Raw genomic sequence first — 18,631 nt, forward strand, 5'->3', positions numbered from 1 at the left:
GGGGAAGAGGGTGGAGACAAGGAGAGAACAGGCTGTGGAACGGGGTGGTAGGAAAAAAGAATAGGAAGAAATAAAAACACAATGACATTTCAAAGCATTTTGCCCGGAGGAGAAGAAGGGAGGGTCCACAAGGACTCCAGTTCAGCCTGAAATCTGGTACAAGGCTTATGACAAGGGAAAAACCCTTCAAACGAAGCTAGGCCAAGAAGACTTTCCGCCCAAGCCTGTTTAGAGAAGGTCATGTTTATTAAAGTATAAGAAAAAAAAAAACCCAAGGCACATTTGGCAGCCTTACAGGCTGTGCAGGGAGTGTGGCTCCTGACAGCAGTGCCAGTCCTGGTGCCACAGCAGTGCCAGTCCTGGTGCCACAGCCTAGGGCCTCAGCTTGGCCATGGTGGAGCGGAGCTGGAGCGTCCCCTCTGCCCAGGAGCCCGGGTACTGGCACATCTTCTGCCACAGGTTCAGCTCCTCGCCCGTGGAGTCCATCCAGTCCACAGCCTGCCCGTGGCTCATGCCTGGGGAAGAGGATGGAAGGAGTCACAGCTGGAGCAGCCTGGTGCCCACAGCACAGCAGCCCCAGTGAGGTTGGAGCAGCCTGGTACCCACAGCACAGCAGCCCCAGTGAGGTTGGAGCAGCCTCCTGCTCACAGCACAGCAGCCCCAGTGAGGCTGGAGCAGCCTGGTGCCCACAGCACAGCAGCCCCAGTGAGGCTGGAGCAGCCTGGTACCCACAGCACAGCAGCCCCAGCGAGGCTGGAGCAGCCTGGTGCCCACAGCACAGCAGCCCCAGCGAGGCTGGAGCAGCATCCTGCTCACAGCACAGCAGCCCCAGCGAAGCTGCTGCTGCCCAGGGTGTGATGGGCCCGTGGGTTCCTCACCATTGCCCACTCCCAGCCGGACTCCCCCCAGGAAGTCGTTGCTGGCCAGCGGCTCCCGGTCCCAGACCGTCAGCTCCAGGCAGAGGTGCTGCAGCTCCTCGGGGTTGATGCCATTGTAGACAAAGGTGTGGTTGTAATGAGGATTCAGGGTCTTCTTCACCACAGGAGTCTTCCTCTTGGAGGCTTTGTTTTTGTGTGGCAGGAGGTAGCTGGGGGAAGCAGTGCCTTGGGTTAGCACATGGGCAACTGCCTCCTGCTCCGGGGGCTGGGGCACCTCAGCACCCCAGGACCTGGCCTGGAGCCCCTTTCTGCCTTTCCTGGCACAGCTCAGGAAGAAGGATCATGACACCCTGCAAGGGGCCCTCCTCCAGGTCCTCCAGCAGTCTGGGAATACAGCCAGGGAGGACAGTGCCTTCACAGCCCCCCACCCCAGGACCCTCACTCACCCCTTAACAAAACTGTCTGAGGTGCCCCCAGACTTGGCTGCTGTGAGGTTCTTGGCTTCTTTGATCCAGACCTGGAGCTCACCACCTTCCCCTGTTTTGCCTAGGAAAAACCCAGCACAGTAAAAATTAATCAAATTTAATTTCTACCACTGCAAACTTCTGGAAAGTTCCCACTGAACACCATTCCAGAGGTAGGTGTAGAGCTTGGAATGGCATCTCCTCTTGCCTTCTCCTGCTTCAGCACTTACCTTTCCTGCCATTGCCAGCCCCAGGATGCTTGGCAGATGGGATGTACTTCATGGAGACAACCAGCTCCCCCCTGTACTGGTGGAGACCAGCAGCATCTGCCCCCATCTGCAAAGAGGTGACAATTACCAACCACTGCAGAGGAGCCATGGCACACACAGTGACTGCCTGGCATGCAGCACCTCCCCAGGCTGGCACAGAGCTCTTGGCTTCTCCTAGACGTGGCTGAGCTGGCACAAATGCCTGCAAACTCCCCCAGCACAACCAGGGCTGCTCCCAGCCCAGCTCCTTCGGGATCTTATTTTGGCCCAATCACCTGACCAGGAGCAGGGAAGGAAGATCTGCCCATTTTTACTACAACAGCACTGCTGTCTGCATCTGGGGTTTTCACCTCTCCAAATGTTTGATTTTGGCACAAGCCTTTTGGCAGTGCTCAGCTGAGCTCTCCACACCCTCTTCCCACTGAGGGCTGTACCCCAACAGGCAAGGGAGGCTGTGGGTGACAGGGACACACCTTGCCATGCAGGGGTAGGAACTCCTCCAGGTGGCTCTCGAAGTTCCAGGCATCCAGCGGGAGCTCCACCTCTCCCAGGAAGGTGTTGCGGCCAAAGCGGTCGTGGTGCCACACCGAGAACTGCAGCGTCCTCGAGAGCAGCACGGACTTGCTGATCTCATACTGGGGAGAGAGCAAAACCACTGCTGAGCAGGCAGCACAGGACAGGGGCAAATTCCATCAGCTACAGCACATCAGCATGAGAGGAGACAGGTTTGAGAAGCAATGGATGTGCACAGGAGCCGGGTCCTCTTTCTTCCCACGCCTGCTGAAACCTCAGATTCCCAGGGCAGTCAGTGGTGCTCTCCCAGCAGATGGCCCTCAGAGCCAGCACCCATGGCATCCGGCCATCCCACCACAAGCAGAGCTCTGCCAGCCCACCAAGACCTCAGCAAACCTGGCTGTGGGAGCCTGAAAACCAAACCACAGCTCTCACTTCCAACTGTGCAAGAGTGCCTGGCCTCAGACGTGCACTGCCAGACTCGGGGACAGAGTCAGCCAGCAGGGATGGTGAAGGGCAGTGCCAAGTTGTTCTGCCCTGGGGCCCAGAACTGTCTTATCTCTGCCCCAGAGGCGTGCTGCCCTCCCTCCTGCCACTGTGCCTCCAGGGCCAGGAAGCCTTCACCTTGGAAGGAAATATCCAGGGTAAGCAGGATGCCTCTGCTCTGGGGAATGCCACAGGAACAAGGGACACGTCCTGTGACATCTGCAGCTGTGCCTCCACCCCACCATGGCCCTGGGGCTTGGCAGCACAGCCAGAGCAGAGCTGGGAGTGCAGGGATTTTGCAGCTTTCAGGGTGCAGTCTCTGGACACGGGGCCTCTGCAGGGTTAGGAGCATCCCCTGAGTCCCCGTAGCCCAGCCCATCCCCACTGACCTTCAGCAGCTCGTTGTACAGGGGGTTGATGGTGTTACGTTTGATGGTCGTCTTGCGCTTCCCTTGCCGCGATTTGTCGGGCAGCAGGTAGGTCTTCACATAGCTGAAGGGAGAACAGGCAGCACTTCAGCAAGGTCCCCCCAACAATTAATCCTCCCAGCTCCCCAGGGCACCCCCAGACCTCCTGCCTCACCAGGACCCTCCCACCTCCAGCTCCCATCTCTGCTGGGCACCCCAAACCCAGCTGGGCGCCGCAGCGGTGCCAGCAGCCATCGCCCCCCCGGCTCTCACGGGTTGGAGCGCTTCCTGCCCTCGTCCCCATAGGCCAGCTGGCGACACTCCTTGACGTGGATGAACAAGGTCTGTGTCCTCTGCTCGTAGCTCAGCGAGAAGGAGATGCCCCCAGTGACAGCCACGCTGCCGAAGTCGCCAGCCTCACTGTAAATGCTGACCATGCTTCCCAGCGTGCTCTGGAACACAAGGCAGGGCTGAGCTGGAACAGCATCATCCTCAGCAAGATTATTCCCTGTGCCTCTTCTGCACAGCCCCCCTCACCTTCCCTAGGCTGGGGAAGGCCACCAGCACCTCCCACCCACACACAGTGGTCTGGAACAGAGCTGACTCTCTGCATTTTGATTCCCTCCAAGGTAAAGAAGCCCCCCCACACAAGGCTCTTAGCCCTTCCCTCCAGGAGCTGCCTGTCCTGCCTCCCTCCCAGCCTGCCAGCACTGCCTTTCTCCATCACCTCTCCCTGCAGGAGAGCAGAGCCCGGGAGCTCACCGAGGAGGTGCCGCTGCGCATGCTGCCCCGCGCCACCCGCTGCCGGTGGATCTCCACCAGGTTATCGATGTCCTCCTCCTCCTCCTCCTGCAAGGACAGACACCAGCTCCTGTGTGGGGAGTGGGTGGGCACAGCCAGCCCGACACCCAGCTCCTCCAGCTGGCAGCCACCTCCGTGGCACTCTGAGGGTCTCACCAGCTCTGTGTTGAGGCCAGGCACTGACTTGCTCCTGTCCCCCAAAGAGCCACCTTCCCCCACGAGGTCCTCGGGGCGCAGGTCAATCACGGACTTGGTGTAGTCTGCACGAGAGGTGGTGAGCAGGAGGCAGTGGCACGAGCAGGATTAGCAGAGCCCTCATGCAAGGGCTGCCCCAGCCTCTCCCACCTGCACTGAAAGCCCCTCTCAGCCAGGGAGCAGGAGCTGCTCACCCCCAGCACTCAAACCACAGCACTGCACATCTCACCTGCGGGCCTCACCACCCGCCGGGGGTTCTTCTTGAACAGCGTTTCCTGCTCGTCCACCAAGGCGCTGCTGCGGGTCCCCACGGTGGCATCCTGGGAGGAAGAGTCCCTTCAGAGCAGGGCAGGGCTAGGAGCCCTGCGGGGTGCCCAGCCCCACGCCCCAGGACAGGGCTGAGCCTGCTGGAGCAGCGTCACACACCCGGCCGTCAGTGAAGGCGCTTTTGGAGCGCAGAGGGAGGGTCAGGCTGGAGGAAGCAGGTCCTGCTGGCACAACAACCTGTTTTCCAGGGATGGCTCTCTCCAGGGAGTTCCTCCTGTGGCGGACACAGAAAGGTCTGTCCCAGGCCACAAGTACAGCTGGCAGAACAAGGGCTGGCCAGGAAGTGCCACTTGAGCTGCCTGTAGCAGCCTGGGAGCAGAGGAGCTCAGGGACAGGCTTCAGCCCAGCCAGAGGAACCAGCTTCCCCTCACTAGACTGAGAAAAACACACTTCAGATGAATGTCCCATCCTCTGCCAGCCAGTCTTGCCAAGGACAACCCACCCTGGGATCCTCTCACCTGCCCCCCACATCAGCAGGACTTGCTCTGTAGCTGTCCAGGCTCATGTTTTCCATGGACTCTGTGTCGCTTTTGCCATCCTGAGGTTCTGAGGCATCTGGGAGCGAACTGCAGACAAGCAAAACCACAGGTATGTCCTGTTTGGCGAGGAGGTCGGTCTGAGAGAGCTTCTGCACCACCAACGAGCCACGTGGGGCAGCAGATTCCTCTCAAACCTGCAGCAGATGAGATCTGGTGCCTGGGGCATGGGGGACAGCAGGCATTCTTACCTGGGCCCCTCCCGGGGTGCAGGGGGGCTCGGCTGTCGGACTGCAGAGCAGCTTTTAGGCTCGCTGAGCTGGGCTTTCTGCAGGAGGGTTTGTCCCACTGTCTCTCTTTTGTTGGCTGGAAGGAGAGAGGCATCAGGAGGAGCACTGCTCCAAACTCCCTGCCTGGAGCAGGAGCTGCTCCCATCCCTGCACACTGGGCAGAGGTGCACTGGGCAGGGCTGGAGCATGCACAGCTGGGCTGTGGGAGCAGGCACTGCTGTGGCACCCCTACCTGTGGGCCTGTGCCGCAGGGACAGCCGCACCATGTCGCTGCCCAGGTGGTTGGCGAAGCGGTTCACCCTCTGGTCGTAGAACCAGTCACCCGTTGTCTTCTTCAGCTCACTGCAGGGCAGGGGGTGGTGGGGGCAGTCAGGGGCGGTGGGGGCTGTGCCCCAACCCACCCTCGGTGCTGCCACAACCCAAGAACACAATGGGCAAAATCAGCAGGTGACTGGGCAGAGACAGTTCACCGGGCAGCTGACAGGCTCAGCTACATCCTCAGCAAACACGGGAGCTAGCCAAGGTTTGTAGGACATGGGAGGCCAAAAGGGAGGAATCTGGGAGGCTTGAAACACTGTGCAAGAGGCACAGGGGAATGCTGCAGTCAAGCCAGAAGAGTGAAGGAGCAGAGGGACACGAAGGAGGCACAAGAGCAGGGTATGAGCCATTTCTCCATCACCCAAACATGGGAACCCTCTCTGAGAGCGACAGCAGAGCAAGCTGCCCTGCACTGGAGAGGACCAGCCAGGCCAGGAAAGACTGGCCATGGGGCATCAAGTTGAGGCAACCGAGAAGAAGGGGAGGCATGTACAGGATGTGCCTGCTACTCACGCCTCCTTGGTGCAGACTTTGCAGCGCCAGGAGCCGCTGGGGCTGTAGGAACGGCAGTCCCGGCACACCAAGTGGTTGCAGCCCCGGCAAGTGTTGGCCTTGGGGCTGACACGGCCCAGGCTCTGCTGGCAGCGGGCGCAGGTCCGCTCGCTGTAGCGCTGGCTGCCCCGCTTGGCTCCCTTGCGCCGGATCTCCAGCAGCTCATTCTTCAGGCGCCTGCTCACACCGACACCAGGAGCTGTCACAGGCGCCCCGGCACCCCGGGGACACCCGTCATCCCCCTTACTCATCCAGAGCAAAGCGGGGAACCAGCTCCTGCCCAGCTCCAGCCGCCTTCGCACCTGATCCTCCTCTCCTCCGCTTTGCGGAGCTCCTCGTCGCGCTGCAGGACCTGCAGGATCAAATCCCTCTCCACGTCCGACAGGAAGGACAGATCCACAGCCTCCGACATCGCTCCGGCCGGGATGGCTGGCCCTCACCGGATGCCAGCTAGGGACATGTCAGCTGCTGAGCCCGGGCCGTGCCCGTTCCGGGGACCGCCGCAGCGGGCACACACCGGCCCGCCCGCTGTCTCCACCGCCCTGCCGCGGGCTGGGCTCGGGCCGCCTGCCAGCCCCGCCGCCCCGCTGACCTCAGCCGGCTCCGTGGGACCGGGCTGACGCCCAGCACCCGCGGGCAGCCCGGCAGGAAGGAGCCGCCCCGGGCTGCCCCTCCCACGAGCGCACCGGGGCTCGGAGCTGCCCGACCCCGCGGAGCCGCCGGGAGCGGGCGCGCACCGGGAGCCGGGCACGGACGGGATCCGGCTCGCAGCCACGGCACCGGGACCCGCGCGGCCGCTCCAGCCCCGACGGAACCGGAGCCGGAGCGCTTGTTCGGGGGCTGCAGCCGCTCCCCGCTCCCCGCTCCCGGCGGAACCGGCGGGAGGGACCTGCCCGTCCCCGCAGCCGCGCTCCGGTGTCCCTCGGGGAGCAGGGGGCGGCAGGGCGGACCCCAGGCTGCTCTCTGTCGGGGAAAGGGGGACCGGGGTGGTGGCACCGCGCTCTCAGTGCGGCTATCGGGGCCGGGAACTGCCCCGGGACACTGCGGCTCGACCCCCGGACTACAGAGGGACCACAGAGGGATCACAGAGGGACCCCTGGCTCCCCCCGACTCCCCACCGGCCGAGGGATCCCCGCGGTCCCACCATCCGCCCGGTACCTGCAGTGGCTCCGGCGGGCGCCTCCCGGCAGCGGGAGGGGACCGGCAGGGGAAGGCGGCGCCGGTGCCTTAAAGGAGCCGTGCCGGCCGTACCTGGGCACCGACGGGGCGGCCCGTGCGGGAGGCGGTGCCCGCTCCTCCAGCCCCTTCCCCCGCCCCATCACCCCCGCTGGAGCCGCGGCTCCCGCCCCATGGCCCTGGCAGGGTGGGCAGCTCCTCCCGAAGGGCACAGAGCGCACCGACACCCCAACTGCGGGGGACCCCCCGGCATCCCCAGGGAGGAGCCCCGGGGCTGTGTGTCCGCCCGCCGCGAGGCTCCAGCCGCTGTCCTTGTCCTTCGTAGCACAGATACGGCCCCGCAGGGCGCCTGCTCCCTGCCCCCGGCACAGGAGCCCTGAGCACACGGGGCTCCAGCCGTGCAGAGCTGGTTTCTCGGCACGCACGACAGCGGGGGAGGCCACCCGGGTGCAGCCCCAAGGCAAACGAGAGGACGCGGCTCTGCCCACACTTTCGGCCGCACCCCAGGGACGGGAGAGCCAGCGGCTCCCAGCCCTGTGGGAAGCGATGGGACATTGACACAGTGGAAAAAAACACGGAGACATCAAAGGGCCCGCAAGAGCTTCCTCATGGGGCAGGGGCTCGCTCTAGCGGGAGTACACAATATATATAGATATGTAAATATCTATATGAATATGTAGAAGGCTTTGGGTTTGCAGGCAGACAGTGCCACAGAGCCTTTGCTCCCTGAGCCCCTCCACCCAAAGACCCAAAGTCCCCCCAGGCCAGATCCCCCACCAGTGCTGCACGTTTTAACTAGACATCAAGAGGTGTGAGAAATATCTTTATTTCCGAAACAGGACAAGAAGGAAACAAGATGAACAGACTTGTTTCCAGTACATTAAAAAAGCAATGCTAGTAAATACAAGCACAAAGCTTGTCCCTGACCTGCTGAAATGAGCCCAGCAGGCATCCAAGGCTTCTCAGCACTGTGGCTCTCTCCTGTGTGAAAATGGGGCTCAAGGTGCTACCATGTACCCAAGACCTGGGCAATGACTGGCAGAGCCAGGGCAGAACACTGGCACTGAGCCCCAGCTTGCTCCATCCTTGTGTGGATCCTGAAGGGATCTGCCACAGGAGCACAGCCCTGGGTGACCTGGGCATGGAGAGGCACTGCTGCCACTTGGGAACCAGGGGACATAAGGCACATCCAGGCAGGTAGCAGGACACTGCTGGTAGCATCTCCCTGCCCCTGGTGCTTGAGACCACCTTTCCACAGGAACTGGAGCCCCAGCAGTGCCCATGCCCAGCTAAAGGGGCAGCACTGGCCGGCACTCGAGGTCCAGCACGAGGTGATGCACGTGTGGTGCGTAGGATTTCACTGCCTCGATGTGCAGGACGCTGGTGCGCCACGGCCGCCCATGCAGCTCTGCCAGCAGCCCCTGGATCCGTGTGGCCGTGCCTTCAGCCCACTGCTGCCACTGGGGTCTGAGCCTGGCCCCCAGCATCTCCTCCCCACCGTCCTCTGCTGGGTGCTGTGCCTCTCCCGCAGGGCTGGCTGCCTCTGCAGAGCCCCGCTCAGCCAGCAGGGCAGGGGCAGTCTCCACGTTGTGGTGGATGTGGAGAACCCCACCCGTGTCCTTCTTCAGCACGCGGCAGGCCGCCGGCCAGCCCTGCTCCGAGCTGGGAATCAGCCCCAGGTTCACCCTGTCTGCCACATCCTGCAGCTGCAGCTGGGGGGAGAGAGGAGGTGAGGGGATGCCAGCGGGGAGGGGGGGTCCGTGGCCAGGGGGCAGCGCTCACCTGCCGGCTGTCCCCGGCGTGGATGTGGCAGCGATCCCGCACCCCGTTCAGCAGCAGGGTCCTGTGCAGGGCCTCCACGGCGTGGCTGTTCCACTCACAGGCGTGGACAAAGGCAGCTCCCGCATGCACCAGGAATGGCAGCGTGAAATAGCCGATGCCTGCAGGAGGAGGGGGCAGTGCTGAGGGCAGGGACCTGCAGAGAGCCACACTCCTCCCTGAGGGCAGGCCAGGATGCACATTGCCACTCTGCTCCAAGTCTGCTTTGCTTTGGGTTGGAAAAAAGCCCAAACGCTGGAAAAACGGAAATTTATCTCTCCCTCTTATGCAAAAGCAAAATCTACCTTAAAAATGTTTAGAGGAGCTTATTTTACCTTCAGTCTTAGGCCATCAGGTTGAGACCTCTGCAGAAGTGCCCAGATTAGTGTTTAGTTTGATTAATCCAGAGCAGTTTTGTGGGTGCCATTTCCTTTCAGTGTGGCACAAACCAGAAGCACTAACTTCCTTAAGCACAAACAGTGGCAAATCTTTCCCCTGGATCCAAGTGATTCCCCAAACCAGCATGAGGCTGAGTACAGGACATCTTTACTGTCCAAAGGCTGCAGGGACACAGGCAGGACAGCAGTGCCAGGACAGCTGAAGGGCTCACAGACAGGACAGGAGCTCTAGGCCTGAGTATTTTTCATTCCAAGCTGAAAATGACATTTCATGTCTACCTGGATGCCATCAGCACCTGCCCCACACCTCCTCCATCCACGTTACCTGCATAGAGATCCACCACGACCTCCCCGGAGCAGGGCAGGGAGGCCACACGCAGCTTCTCCGTGATGTTTCCCGGGGAGAACATGCACTTGGTCACGTCGAAGGTGTACCTGGAAGAGCCGGCCCAGATGGTGAGGGCAGTCCCTTCCCCCCACAGCCGCATCCTGCAGCTCCTGCCCACCTGATGCCGTTGTCCACGTGCTCCACCCAGCCGTGCTGGCCCAGCAGCAGGGTCACCCTGGGGGTCCGCATCCCGTCCGGCATCACCCGGCCTCGCCTGGCCACCCGCCGGGCCCCCAGAGCCGAGGCCACCGTGTCCCAGAGCGCCGAGCCTGCAACACAGCATCCCGGGAGATCTGGGGAACGTGGGCAGCGCCGGGGCAGCACCGGGGCAGCACCGGGCCGGCACCAGGGTAGCACCGGGGCAGCACCGGGGCAGCACCAGGGCAGCACCGGGGCAGCACCGGGCCATCACCAGGGCAGCACCGGGCCAGCACCGGGGCAGCACCGGGGCAGCATCGGGCTAGCACCAGGGCAGAACCAGGGCAGCACCGGGGCAGCACTAGGGCAGCACCGGGCCAGCACCGGGCCAGCACCGGGGCAGCACCAGGGCAGCACCAGGGCAGCACCGGGGCAGAACCAGGGCAGCACTAGGGCAGCACCGGGCCAGCACCGGGCCAGCACCGGGCCAGCACCGGGGCAGCGTGGGTTGCCCTTACCCAGCCTCTCCCACGCCGCAGCCCTGAAGCTGTCCTGGCTCAGCAGGACCAGGTCCCCGTGGCGCTGCCAGGCGTGCGGCACATCCCGCTCCAGCTCCTCGGACCAGCTCTCCCCCAGCAGCGGCCGCAGCTCATCCCGCAGCCTCTGGGCAGGCGAGCGCCGGCGGGCGGCCCTGGAGGGGATAGGGTCCTGCGGCAGCGATGTGGCACTGCGGCCCGGGGCCCCTCAGCGCGCAGAGCGAGGCAGCTCTGCCAACCTGGATCCGGAGCAGCTCGCAGGGCACCTCCGGGGGCAGGCAGAGCTGGGAGAGCTTCTCCTGCAGCACGGGCAGGGCCACGCGGCCCCCCGGCAGCCGCTGCAGCCGGTACCGCCCGTCCGACAGCCGCTGCTGCTCCAGACACTCCCTGCAAAGCACGGCCGGCTCAGGCCCTTTCCTACCCCGCACAGCCTCCTGTGGCCGGAGCGCAGGGCTCCCATTGCCCCTCGTTCTCACCGCCCCTCACCTGAGGCGCTGGGCGAACCTCCGCTCTGTGGCCAGCGCAGGGACATGGATGGGGACAGGCATGGGGACATCCGTGGCTTCCATTCTACCGAACCGCCGGCGGTGTCAGGCTCGCTAGGAGCTGTGCCTCGGCACCGGTGGCCGGAAGAGCATCCCTGATGCCGCGGGGCTGCCCGGAGGCCGGCTGTCGGTGCCGGGGGATCCCCGAGGCCGCAGCACCCCGTTCGGGGGTCCCGGCGAGTCCCGGCACCCCCGCCCCGCTCCCGCCGGTGCCGCGTTTCCCGCCGGAGCGCTTTCTAGGAGCGCCACTGCCATGCCGGCTGCGAGCGCGGGCGGAAGCGGAAGCGGAAGCGGGGGGACGGTGGGCGCACGGACCGGAAGCGGCGGGGGCGGCGCGATGGCGGGGCTGTCGGTGCGGGACCCCGCCGTGGACCGTTCCCTGCGTTCTGTGTTCGGTGAGGCCGCGGGGCGGGACCGCGACCTGCAGAGGGAAAGGGGCAGGGACGGCCTGGGCGGGGGAGGCCGGCGGGTGTCCCCCCCTCGCCGTCGGGGCCGGTACCCGCCGCGCTGATCGCCGGCTCCGTCTGTCTCCGCAGTGGGGAACATCCCGTATGAGGCCACGGAAGAACAGCTGAAGGACATTTTCTCGGAGGTTGGGCCCGTGGTCAGCTTTAGGTGAGAGCGGCCGCAGACCTTCCCCGGGTCCCCTGCTCGGCGCCGACCGAGCCCCGCGAGCCCCGCGGAACCGGCCTTGGCTCAGTAAATCCTCAGCGTTGGGAAAGGCCTCTAAAACCATCCAGCCCAACCATTCCATTAGCACTGCCAAGCCCCCCGTGGCTCCAGGTGTCACATGCACACACCTTTTCACCACTTGCAGGGATGGTGACTCTGCTACTGCCTTGGGCTGCCTGTGCTAATGCTTGATAAACGTTTTGGCGAAGAAATTTTGCCCAATATCCCATCTAAATCTCCCCGCCCCCCCTGTTTCCTCACACAACAGTGCAGCATCTGCAGGGGTTGTGAGGCTGTGCTCAGGGCAGAGGGACCGAGTGGCTGTGCCAGAGTAACCTGGAGATGGAGCACAATGCCCTGAGCACAGCAGGTGGATGTGGGCACGCAGTTCTGGGCTGGAGGAGCTGCCCTGATGTGGCTGAGAAGTGCTCAGGTCCTGGTCAGGCTCTGTGCTCCTCGCTCCCATCCCTGTGCCTTTCAGAGGTGTTTCCAGCCTTGGCAGCAGGCCCTGGAGAGCTCTCAGTTAAGGTTTTGGGAGTTCTGGGAGCAGCCAGTCCTGTTCTGTGCCTCACGGGGTCATGGCAAGCACAGGGCTGGCACTGGTGGGCTTCCTGCACACCACAGCTTTGGGAACACCCATGCCAGGAACCAGCAGGCCCTTTGGCTTTGTCATGGGCCCAGCTGCTCTGTGCCTTGGGCTGACTCGGGAGCCTTCTCTCTGCTCCCAGCACTGATGTGGCTCTATCCCAGTGTCCCCTCTGGAGCTGTGGGGGCTGTGGGCGCAGTGGGGTGCCCACACTGCCCTCAGCAGCAGCGGTGCTCTCCTCACTGCCAGGCTGGTGTATGACAGGGAGACAGGAAAGCCCAAGGGCTATGGCTTCTGCGAGTACCAGGACCAGGAGACGGCGCTCAGCGCCATGCGCAACCTCAACGGGCGCGAGTTCAGCGGCAGGGCCCTGCGCGTCGACAACGCCGCCAGCGAGAAGAACAAGGAGGAGCTCAAGAGTGAGTCAGGCTTTGGGGTCTCCTGCTGGGCCCAGCCTTGGCAGTGCTGCAGGGCGTGTCTCTTGTGCCAGGCTGGCAGAGCTGGCCTACTCTCAGACATGTTGTGAGTAGTTTCCTAGAGGGATGCATGGGCTCAGCTCTGTGTTTTTGCTCTCAGATGATCGCAGAATTGCTGAGGTTGGAAAAGGTTTCTAAAGAACCTTTGTCCAAACACCACTGCATCAACTAGACTGGAGCACTAAATGCCACATCCAGTCTTTACTTAAACACTTCCAGGAGCAGTGACTCCACAACCTCCCTGAGCAGCCTGTTCCAATGCCTAATCACCCCTTCAGTGGAGAAATTCCTCCTAACGTCTCCCTGTTTTCACTGCCTCCTTTTCCCCCTGATGGGCTGGCGCTCCCCTCCTGATGAGCCCATTACATCTGCTGATCGTTGTAGTACAAAGTCACCAACTGTATTGCAGGCTTGGGCACAGGTGCACCCATCATAGAGTCACCCTATGGGGACCCTGTCAACCCAGAGGATGCCCCCGAGTCCATCAGCCGGGCCGTGGCCAGCCTGCCACCCGAGCAGATGTTTGAGCTGATGAAGCAGATGAAGGTGAGTGCAGGAGGGCCCTGCTCCATGTGCGAGCACAGCTCCTCCTGCCACTGCCCGCACCCTCCCAGTCCCTGTCACACCTTGTCAGAGCTCTGATCAGTGTCTTTCTTCTCAGCTGTGTGTCCAGAACAGCCCCCAGGAGGCCAGGAACATGCTGCTCCAGAACCCACAGCTGGCTTATGCACTGCTGCAGGCCCAGGTGGTCATGAGGATCGTGGACCCAGAGATCGCGCTGGTTCGTCCCTTGCTGCTCATCCGGGCTTGGGAGGGTATTGCTGGTAGCTTTTGTGGAGTGGCAGTGGAGAAGAACTAATTTCTCCTTCTTTCTCCCCTAGAAAATCCTGCATCGCCAGACCAGTGTTCCCCCTCTGATCCCAGGCAACCAGCAGCCAGTGCCGGGGCCAGGACCCGGGCCAGGACCAGGGCCTGGGCCAGGGCCCAACGCGCAGCTGAACCCACAGAACACCCCATCATCCCAGCCACAGCCCATAGTAAGAGTCTGCACAACACATGAGCTGTGCAGGAGAGATGGGCAGTGCCAGCTGCAGCTGTCCCAGCTGGGGCACGTGCCTGGGTGCTGGGGTGTCGCTGACATCTGGTGTCTCTCCTGGCCAGGGCGGGATGCACGTCAACGGCGCTCCTCCTCTGATGCAGCCACCCATGCAGGGGGGAGTGCCAGCCCCAGGACAGATGGCAGCCCCTGTGCAGGGCCCAGGCCCTGGCCCCATGGCTCCAGGAGGTGAGTTTGGGCCAAGCTGCCCCAGCTGTGAGCACACAGGTCCTGCAGACACCCTGCTCTGCCTTCCCCTAACCAGAGGGCTCAGCCCTGTGAGAACACACGTAATCCTGTGCTGTACATTGTGGTTGTGCTGCTGCCAGAGGTGGGCTGCAAAGTTGGATTATCCCTGGGGGGAGCCAACACCAAGGGAATAAACCTCCAGATGCTCCCCCAGGAGCTGGGAGCAAGAAGGTATTTGGGGCCAAAGGAGAGGGTTAGTTGTCAGGGATGGCTGAGGAGGGCTCTGATCTCTGCCTGTCCCCTCTCAGGTGGGATGCAGCCACAGGTTGGGATGCCGGGGGCAGGGCCCGTCCCCTTGGAACGTGGACAAGGTAAAGCAGACGTGTGTAGTGCTGTGTGTGGTGTGAGCCTCGCTCCAGTGAGCAGTGCTGTGCCCCAGCTGCCTGCAGCCTGGCTGTGCCCAGCCCTGGGGCTGTGCCCGGGTTTGTGCACTGAGGCACGAGGCTGTGGTAGCAGCTCCCTGGCTCCCAGGGCTCACTCAGCCCATACCCCAGCTCATTCTGTGGCGAGTTGTGCAGTCGTGCTCTGGAAGCCAGGAAAGCTGCCTGTCCCCGCCGAGCGGGATGTGCCTGTGTTTTCCATCTCTGCGAGCGCGTGTCTGTCCCTGTGCTTGTGTGGGCAGGCAGAGCTTGCTCTTCTGTGGTCCTTGTCCTGCTCCTTTGCTGCCTGGGTGCTGAAGCAGCTGGTGCGGCTGCCGCGTCCTCCCGCGCCGTGCCCAGCAGAGGGAGCTGGCTCTCCGTTTTGGCTTGAGGCTTGGCAGGGACTTTCCGCGGGGTGACGGCTCGGCTCGGCTCTGCTCGGCTCGGCTTTCCCTCCGCAGGCACGGTCTGCACGGCCCAGCCCTGGGGCCCGATTCCTTATGGTTCACATGTGGCCATGCATAGGTTAGTTCGACCCAGGTGTTCCTGTTCTCCCAGGAACAGCACACGCAGACACTTGTTCACCTCTGTTGCCTTGACTTCTATCCTAGGCCTTGTTTCAGCAATATGGCAAACCTAGTCTGAGATCCTTTGGCCTTAGAGGAAGCTGACTCTCGTTTTCTTTGGGGTGGGCACTGTCTTCCTGAAAGCTACCTGATAGTTCTTGGCACCCAAATGTTTTGGAGAGCAGAAGCTTGGTGTGTGTTATGGGGCCAGTGTGGCCCCATGGAATGCTGCATCTCTTGGCAGGATGTCTTCTCTCCCTGCCTCTGTCCCTGAGTGAGGGAAGGACTGTGCCACGCTGGCTGTCCTGCCCGTGGTGACAAAGGTGGTGTTAACAGAAGAGGTTGATAAAGCCAGACGTGCAAACATTTTCTCTGTAGGTTTTCCTGGGGACTTGAGGGGGGCGATGCTGCAGGCAGCACTGTCCCCAAAGCCGGTGCATGTGTGCATACACTATTTACGTGTCTGCTCTTTCCCTCTTTTCCTGCTGCTTGCCCAGGGAACCTGCAGCTCTCGCCCGTGGGACCTGCCAGGCCTGCGTCTATCGAACGCGTTCAAGGTATCCTGGCACCTGCCAGCTCCCTCTTCCCATGGAGCTCCTTGTGGAGTGTGCAGAGAGCAGCTCTCACCCCACTGTTCTCAGGGCCAGGGACTGGAATGTCACTCCTTGTAGCCTGACAGCAGTAAGAGGAGATGAAGCAGGCAGGATTTCCTCTAGGGCTACAGGAGAGAACAGGCTAGAACTATGCACGGAGCCTCCAGTGGAAAAGGAGAGCCTGTTTGGAAAGGGCTTTTGCCTCAGATCCAGCCCCCTTTGACACTGTGCTTCCAGGAGCCTTCCAGGTCTTGCTTTGCTCCTGGCCCCACGTCAGCAGGGTGTTGATGCCCACACTTGTAGGGATTGCCATGGGGGCACACCATACTTGGTTTGGCCCCTGGTGCTGTAAGGAACCTGAGATAAAACCAGAGAAGAAAAAGAGAGGAATAAAACTGTCAGCCAGGGCAGGGGCTTTGGTGTGCTCCAGCCTCGTGTGTGGGGCTGTGTCCCCAGCAGACAGCACAGCTCAGGGGAGCAGCGTGGCTGCCCCACACCCGGCCTGAGAGCGCCGGGCACAGTCTTGGCACGGCACTGGTCATGCAGATCCTCACGAGTTCTTGTGTGTCTCCCTGGCAGTGCCCATGCCAGACCCGAGGGCCCCTATGCAGCGTGGACCTCTACCTGCTAGTGGCCCGCCGCCCCGAGGCCTTTTGGGAGATGCCCCGAATGACCCTCGCGGAGGGACCCTGCTCTCAGTCACTGGAGAAGTGGAGCCCAGGTGAGGGGAGAGGGAAGGAGAGGAGCCCTTGGCACTGTCCCCTGCCCAAGGGTAACCTCTCGCTGAGGACAGGGATGGCACCAGCCTTCCGGGAGTCACTGCTGCCTGGTCGGAGGCCTGTGTGCTGCCAGCCACGGGGGCCGGCCCGTTTCCCCGGGGAAGGGACATCCCCGGGGTGATGGCAGCTGCCCTGTGGCGTGGGGCCACCAGCACCCATCCCTGTGCCAGCCTCACCCTCCTCCCCTGCGGCCGGCTTCGGGGGCACTCCCAGCGCTCTGCCCAGACCGTGCCAAGCCAGTGTCTGATTCACACTCTCTCGCTTTTTCTCCTCCTCCTGCTTTGCTCTCCTCGTCTCTCTGCGTCAGAGGTTACCTTGGGCCGCCCCACCAGGGAGCCCCTATGCACCATATGCCTGGTCATGACAGCCGTGGCCCCCCCCATGAGATGAGGGGGGGACCCATGGGAGAACCCCGACCACTGATGGGAGAGCCGCGGGGGCCCTTGATGGATGCTCGAGGTGAGAGAGGGGGCATGAAATACTGGGTGGTTTGGATTGTGCAGGCAAGAAGTCACAGTGGAGCCGGCTGCCCTGACCCAAGGCATAGGAAGGGGGTTTGGGCAGTGAAATGACTGACTGCAGGCGAGCAGGGACAGTCCCAGGGTGCAAGGGACTTTCTCCAGGCATGTCCCCTCTGCTCTCAGCCCTGCACCTCTTGGGTGCTTGCTGGCCCCCACACAAAGGAGGCAGCAGGCTCTCTTGCACACTCCCTGCAGCACTGCTTACTTCAGGAGCTTACCTTGTGTTTCCTCCACAGTGGGACGAGATCCCCGAGGGCTGGAGCCGCGAGGGCTGGAGCCGCGAGGGCTGGAGCCGCGGGTGATGGAGGCGCGAGGCCTGGAGCCGCGGGTCCTGGAGCCACGAGTGCTGGAAGCCAGGGCCATGGAGGCCAGGGGCCTGGAGCCCCGGGGCCTGGAGCCTCGAGGGCCTGGTCCCAACCCACGTGGCCCAATGCCTGGTGGGATACAGGGTCCTGGGCCACTTAACATGGGAGCCAGTGGCCCGCAGGGGCCCCGCCAGGTACGCAGTCTCTGCTCAGCTGGTCGGGCACTGACAGGGTCCTGTAGGCTGGGGCTGGGTGGGGGGGGTCCCACAGCAGCAGGTCTGGGAAGCACCAGCCTTTGGTCACTGGCTCTGAGGGGTTGGGGCATCTGTCCCATTTCCCCAGGCACTGCCCATCAGCTGGGGACAGGACAAGGCTCAGGCCTCTCTCCATCTCTTCCTGAGGCACAGGAAGGAGCACGGGACTTGGGAGAGGAGAGTACATAAAATGCACTCTGTCCTTGTACTCAGGCATCTCCAAGTGGTCCATGAGGGAATCCATCTGATCATCTGTTTTACCTTCCTGGATTTGTATGGCTGAGGCCAGAGACCCCTCAGTCCTTAACCCCTCTTTTACTCCCCCAGGTTCCTAACATGGCTGGGGCAGGCATGCAGGGAGGAGGCATTCCTGGGGCAGGAGTCCAAGGAGCTGGTCAGCCTGGAGGCTTTAGCCCTGGACAGAGCCAGGTCACGCCCCAGGATCATGAGAAGGTGAGAGAGCAAAAGGGAAAGGGTGACACAGTAGGAGCAGCACTTCCTGTGTGCCTTTCTGTGGTGGGGTCGGCCCCTCCCTGGCTCTGGTATGCTGTGACTGCTGTGGCAGGGCACAACTCTCACCCATGTTTCCCCACAGGCAGCACTGATCATGCAGGTCCTGCAGCTGACAGCAGATCAGATCGCCATGCTGCCCCCAGAGCAGCGGCAGAGCATCCTCATTCTGAAGGAGCAAATCCAGAAATCCACGGGGGCACCGTGACAGGTGATGTCCTTAACCTGCTCTCGCCCTGTACCTGTTCCCTCCAGTAAAACAGAGCTGCCTAGCATGGTACTCTGCCCTGCTTCCCTCTGTGCTGGGCTCACCCTCCTCCCCTTCTTTCTCATAGGCACAAGATGGAGATGCCCTGTGCCTGAGTGGAGGTGGTGCTCCATCACAGCTGCTTCCCTTTGCTACCTGAGGTGATGGTGCATTTTGGAAGAGTTTGTGTCACCCTCAAGAGGTTTTTCCCTCCAGTTCATCTTTTTTTTTGGTTTTTTTTTCTGTGTATATTTTATGATGTTTGAAATAAAGTGGGCGGAGGGTTTGAATAAATCCATGTCCCTGGCTGCCTTGTTTGGTCTCTCTTGGAGGCCAGAATGGGAGTGTTGGGTTCTGGGAGCAGTGTGGTCTGGCTCCAGTCTTGTCCAAGGCACTTGCCATCCTCTCTCCCCCCCACACCAGGGCAAGACCTAGTCATGGAA

At 62.3% G+C, this 18,631-nt stretch overlaps 3 protein-coding genes across 8 annotated transcripts; 1 reads left to right on the forward strand and 2 right to left on the reverse strand.

Annotated features, from left to right (window-relative positions):
* Positions 1-227: 227 nt before the first annotated feature.
* SYTL4 (synaptotagmin like 4) lies at positions 228-7,214 on the reverse strand. Its single transcript, XM_033072806.1, has 17 exons — positions 7,135-7,214; positions 6,279-6,426; positions 5,938-6,153; positions 5,339-5,448; positions 5,068-5,182; positions 4,799-4,906; positions 4,440-4,554; positions 4,243-4,333; positions 3,975-4,078; positions 3,780-3,866; positions 3,291-3,469; positions 3,000-3,102; positions 2,085-2,246; positions 1,573-1,678; positions 1,325-1,424; positions 879-1,087; positions 228-515 (listed from the first exon to the last, which is right to left on the reverse strand). The coding sequence occupies exons 2-17, from the start codon at positions 6,386-6,388 to the stop codon at positions 373-375; spliced, it is 2,058 nt and encodes a 685-aa protein (XP_032928697.1). The 5' UTR covers positions 6,389-6,426; positions 7,135-7,214; the 3' UTR covers positions 228-372.
* Positions 7,215-7,959: 745 nt separating this feature from the next.
* TRMT12 (tRNA methyltransferase 12 homolog) lies at positions 7,960-11,216 on the reverse strand. Of its 2 annotated transcripts, none has more exons than XM_033072787.2 (7): positions 10,917-11,216; positions 10,670-10,817; positions 10,413-10,585; positions 9,875-10,025; positions 9,694-9,803; positions 8,935-9,092; positions 7,960-8,864 (listed from the first exon to the last, which is right to left on the reverse strand). In XM_033072787.2, exons 1-7 carry the CDS (start codon positions 10,984-10,986, stop codon positions 8,442-8,444), a joined length of 1,233 nt encoding a protein of 410 aa, XP_032928678.1. In that variant the 5' UTR covers positions 10,987-11,216; the 3' UTR covers positions 7,960-8,441. The 2 variants fall into 2 exon arrangements, with proteins under 2 accessions (XP_032928678.1, XP_032928677.1); XM_033072786.2 differs by having other exon boundaries at positions 10,413-10,602.
* A 65-nt stretch (positions 11,217-11,281) lies between these two features.
* CSTF2 (cleavage stimulation factor subunit 2) lies at positions 11,282-18,496 on the forward strand. 5 transcript variants are annotated; one of them, XM_033072504.1, is made up of 15 exons: positions 11,282-11,370; positions 11,512-11,590; positions 12,483-12,652; positions 13,119-13,255; positions 13,371-13,490; positions 13,591-13,746; positions 13,871-13,994; positions 14,303-14,365; positions 15,477-15,536; positions 16,152-16,293; positions 16,659-16,810; positions 17,109-17,371; positions 17,759-17,884; positions 18,027-18,152; positions 18,277-18,496. In XM_033072504.1, exons 1-14 carry the CDS (start codon positions 11,313-11,315, stop codon positions 18,147-18,149), a joined length of 1,773 nt encoding a protein of 590 aa, XP_032928395.1. In that variant the 5' UTR covers positions 11,282-11,312; the 3' UTR covers positions 18,150-18,152; positions 18,277-18,496. The 5 variants fall into 5 exon arrangements, with proteins under 5 accessions (XP_032928395.1, XP_032928396.1, XP_032928397.1 ...); XM_033072505.1 differs by lacking the exon at positions 15,477-15,536; XM_033072506.1 differs by lacking the exon at positions 14,303-14,365.
* The last annotated feature ends 135 nt before the right edge of the window (positions 18,497-18,631 follow it).

This window comes from Catharus ustulatus, chromosome 14 (assembly GCF_009819885.2).
Source record: "Catharus ustulatus isolate bCatUst1 chromosome 14, bCatUst1.pri.v2, whole genome shotgun sequence".
In the NCBI taxonomy this organism is placed as follows: Eukaryota; Metazoa; Chordata; class Aves; order Passeriformes; family Turdidae; genus Catharus; species Catharus ustulatus.

Coding starts and splice junctions, on each gene's coding strand:
- SYTL4 (XM_033072806.1), bottom strand. CDS start 6,388: ATGTCGGAGGCTGTGGATCTGTCCTTCCTGTCGGACGTGGAGAGGGAT. Junction 4,555..4,798: donor CCTGCTGATGTGGGGGGCAG/GTGAGAGGATCC, acceptor TGTCCGCCACAG/GAGGAACTCCCTGGAGAGAG. Junction 1,088..1,324: donor TCAGACAGTTTTGTTAAGGG/GTGAGTGAGGGT, acceptor TGCTTCCCCCAG/CTACCTCCTGCCACACAAAA.
- TRMT12 (XM_033072786.2), bottom strand. CDS start 10,999: ATGGAAGCCACGGATGTCCCCATGCCTGTCCCCATCCATGTCCCTGCG. Junction 10,026..10,412: donor TGCGGCGTGGGAGAGGCTGG/GTAAGGGCAACC, acceptor GCTGTGTTGCAG/GCTCGGCGCTCTGGGACACG. Junction 9,093..9,693: donor CGTGGTGGATCTCTATGCAG/GTAACGTGGATG, acceptor CTCCTCCTGCAG/GCATCGGCTATTTCACGCTG.
- CSTF2 (XM_033072504.1), top strand. CDS start 11,313: ATGGCGGGGCTGTCGGTGCGGGACCCCGCCGTGGACCGTTCCCTGCGT. Junction 13,995..14,302: donor TGGCCCCATGGCTCCAGGAG/GTGAGTTTGGGC, acceptor GTCCCCTCTCAG/GTGGGATGCAGCCACAGGTT. Junction 14,366..15,476: donor CCCCTTGGAACGTGGACAAG/GTAAAGCAGACG, acceptor CTGCTTGCCCAG/GGAACCTGCAGCTCTCGCCC.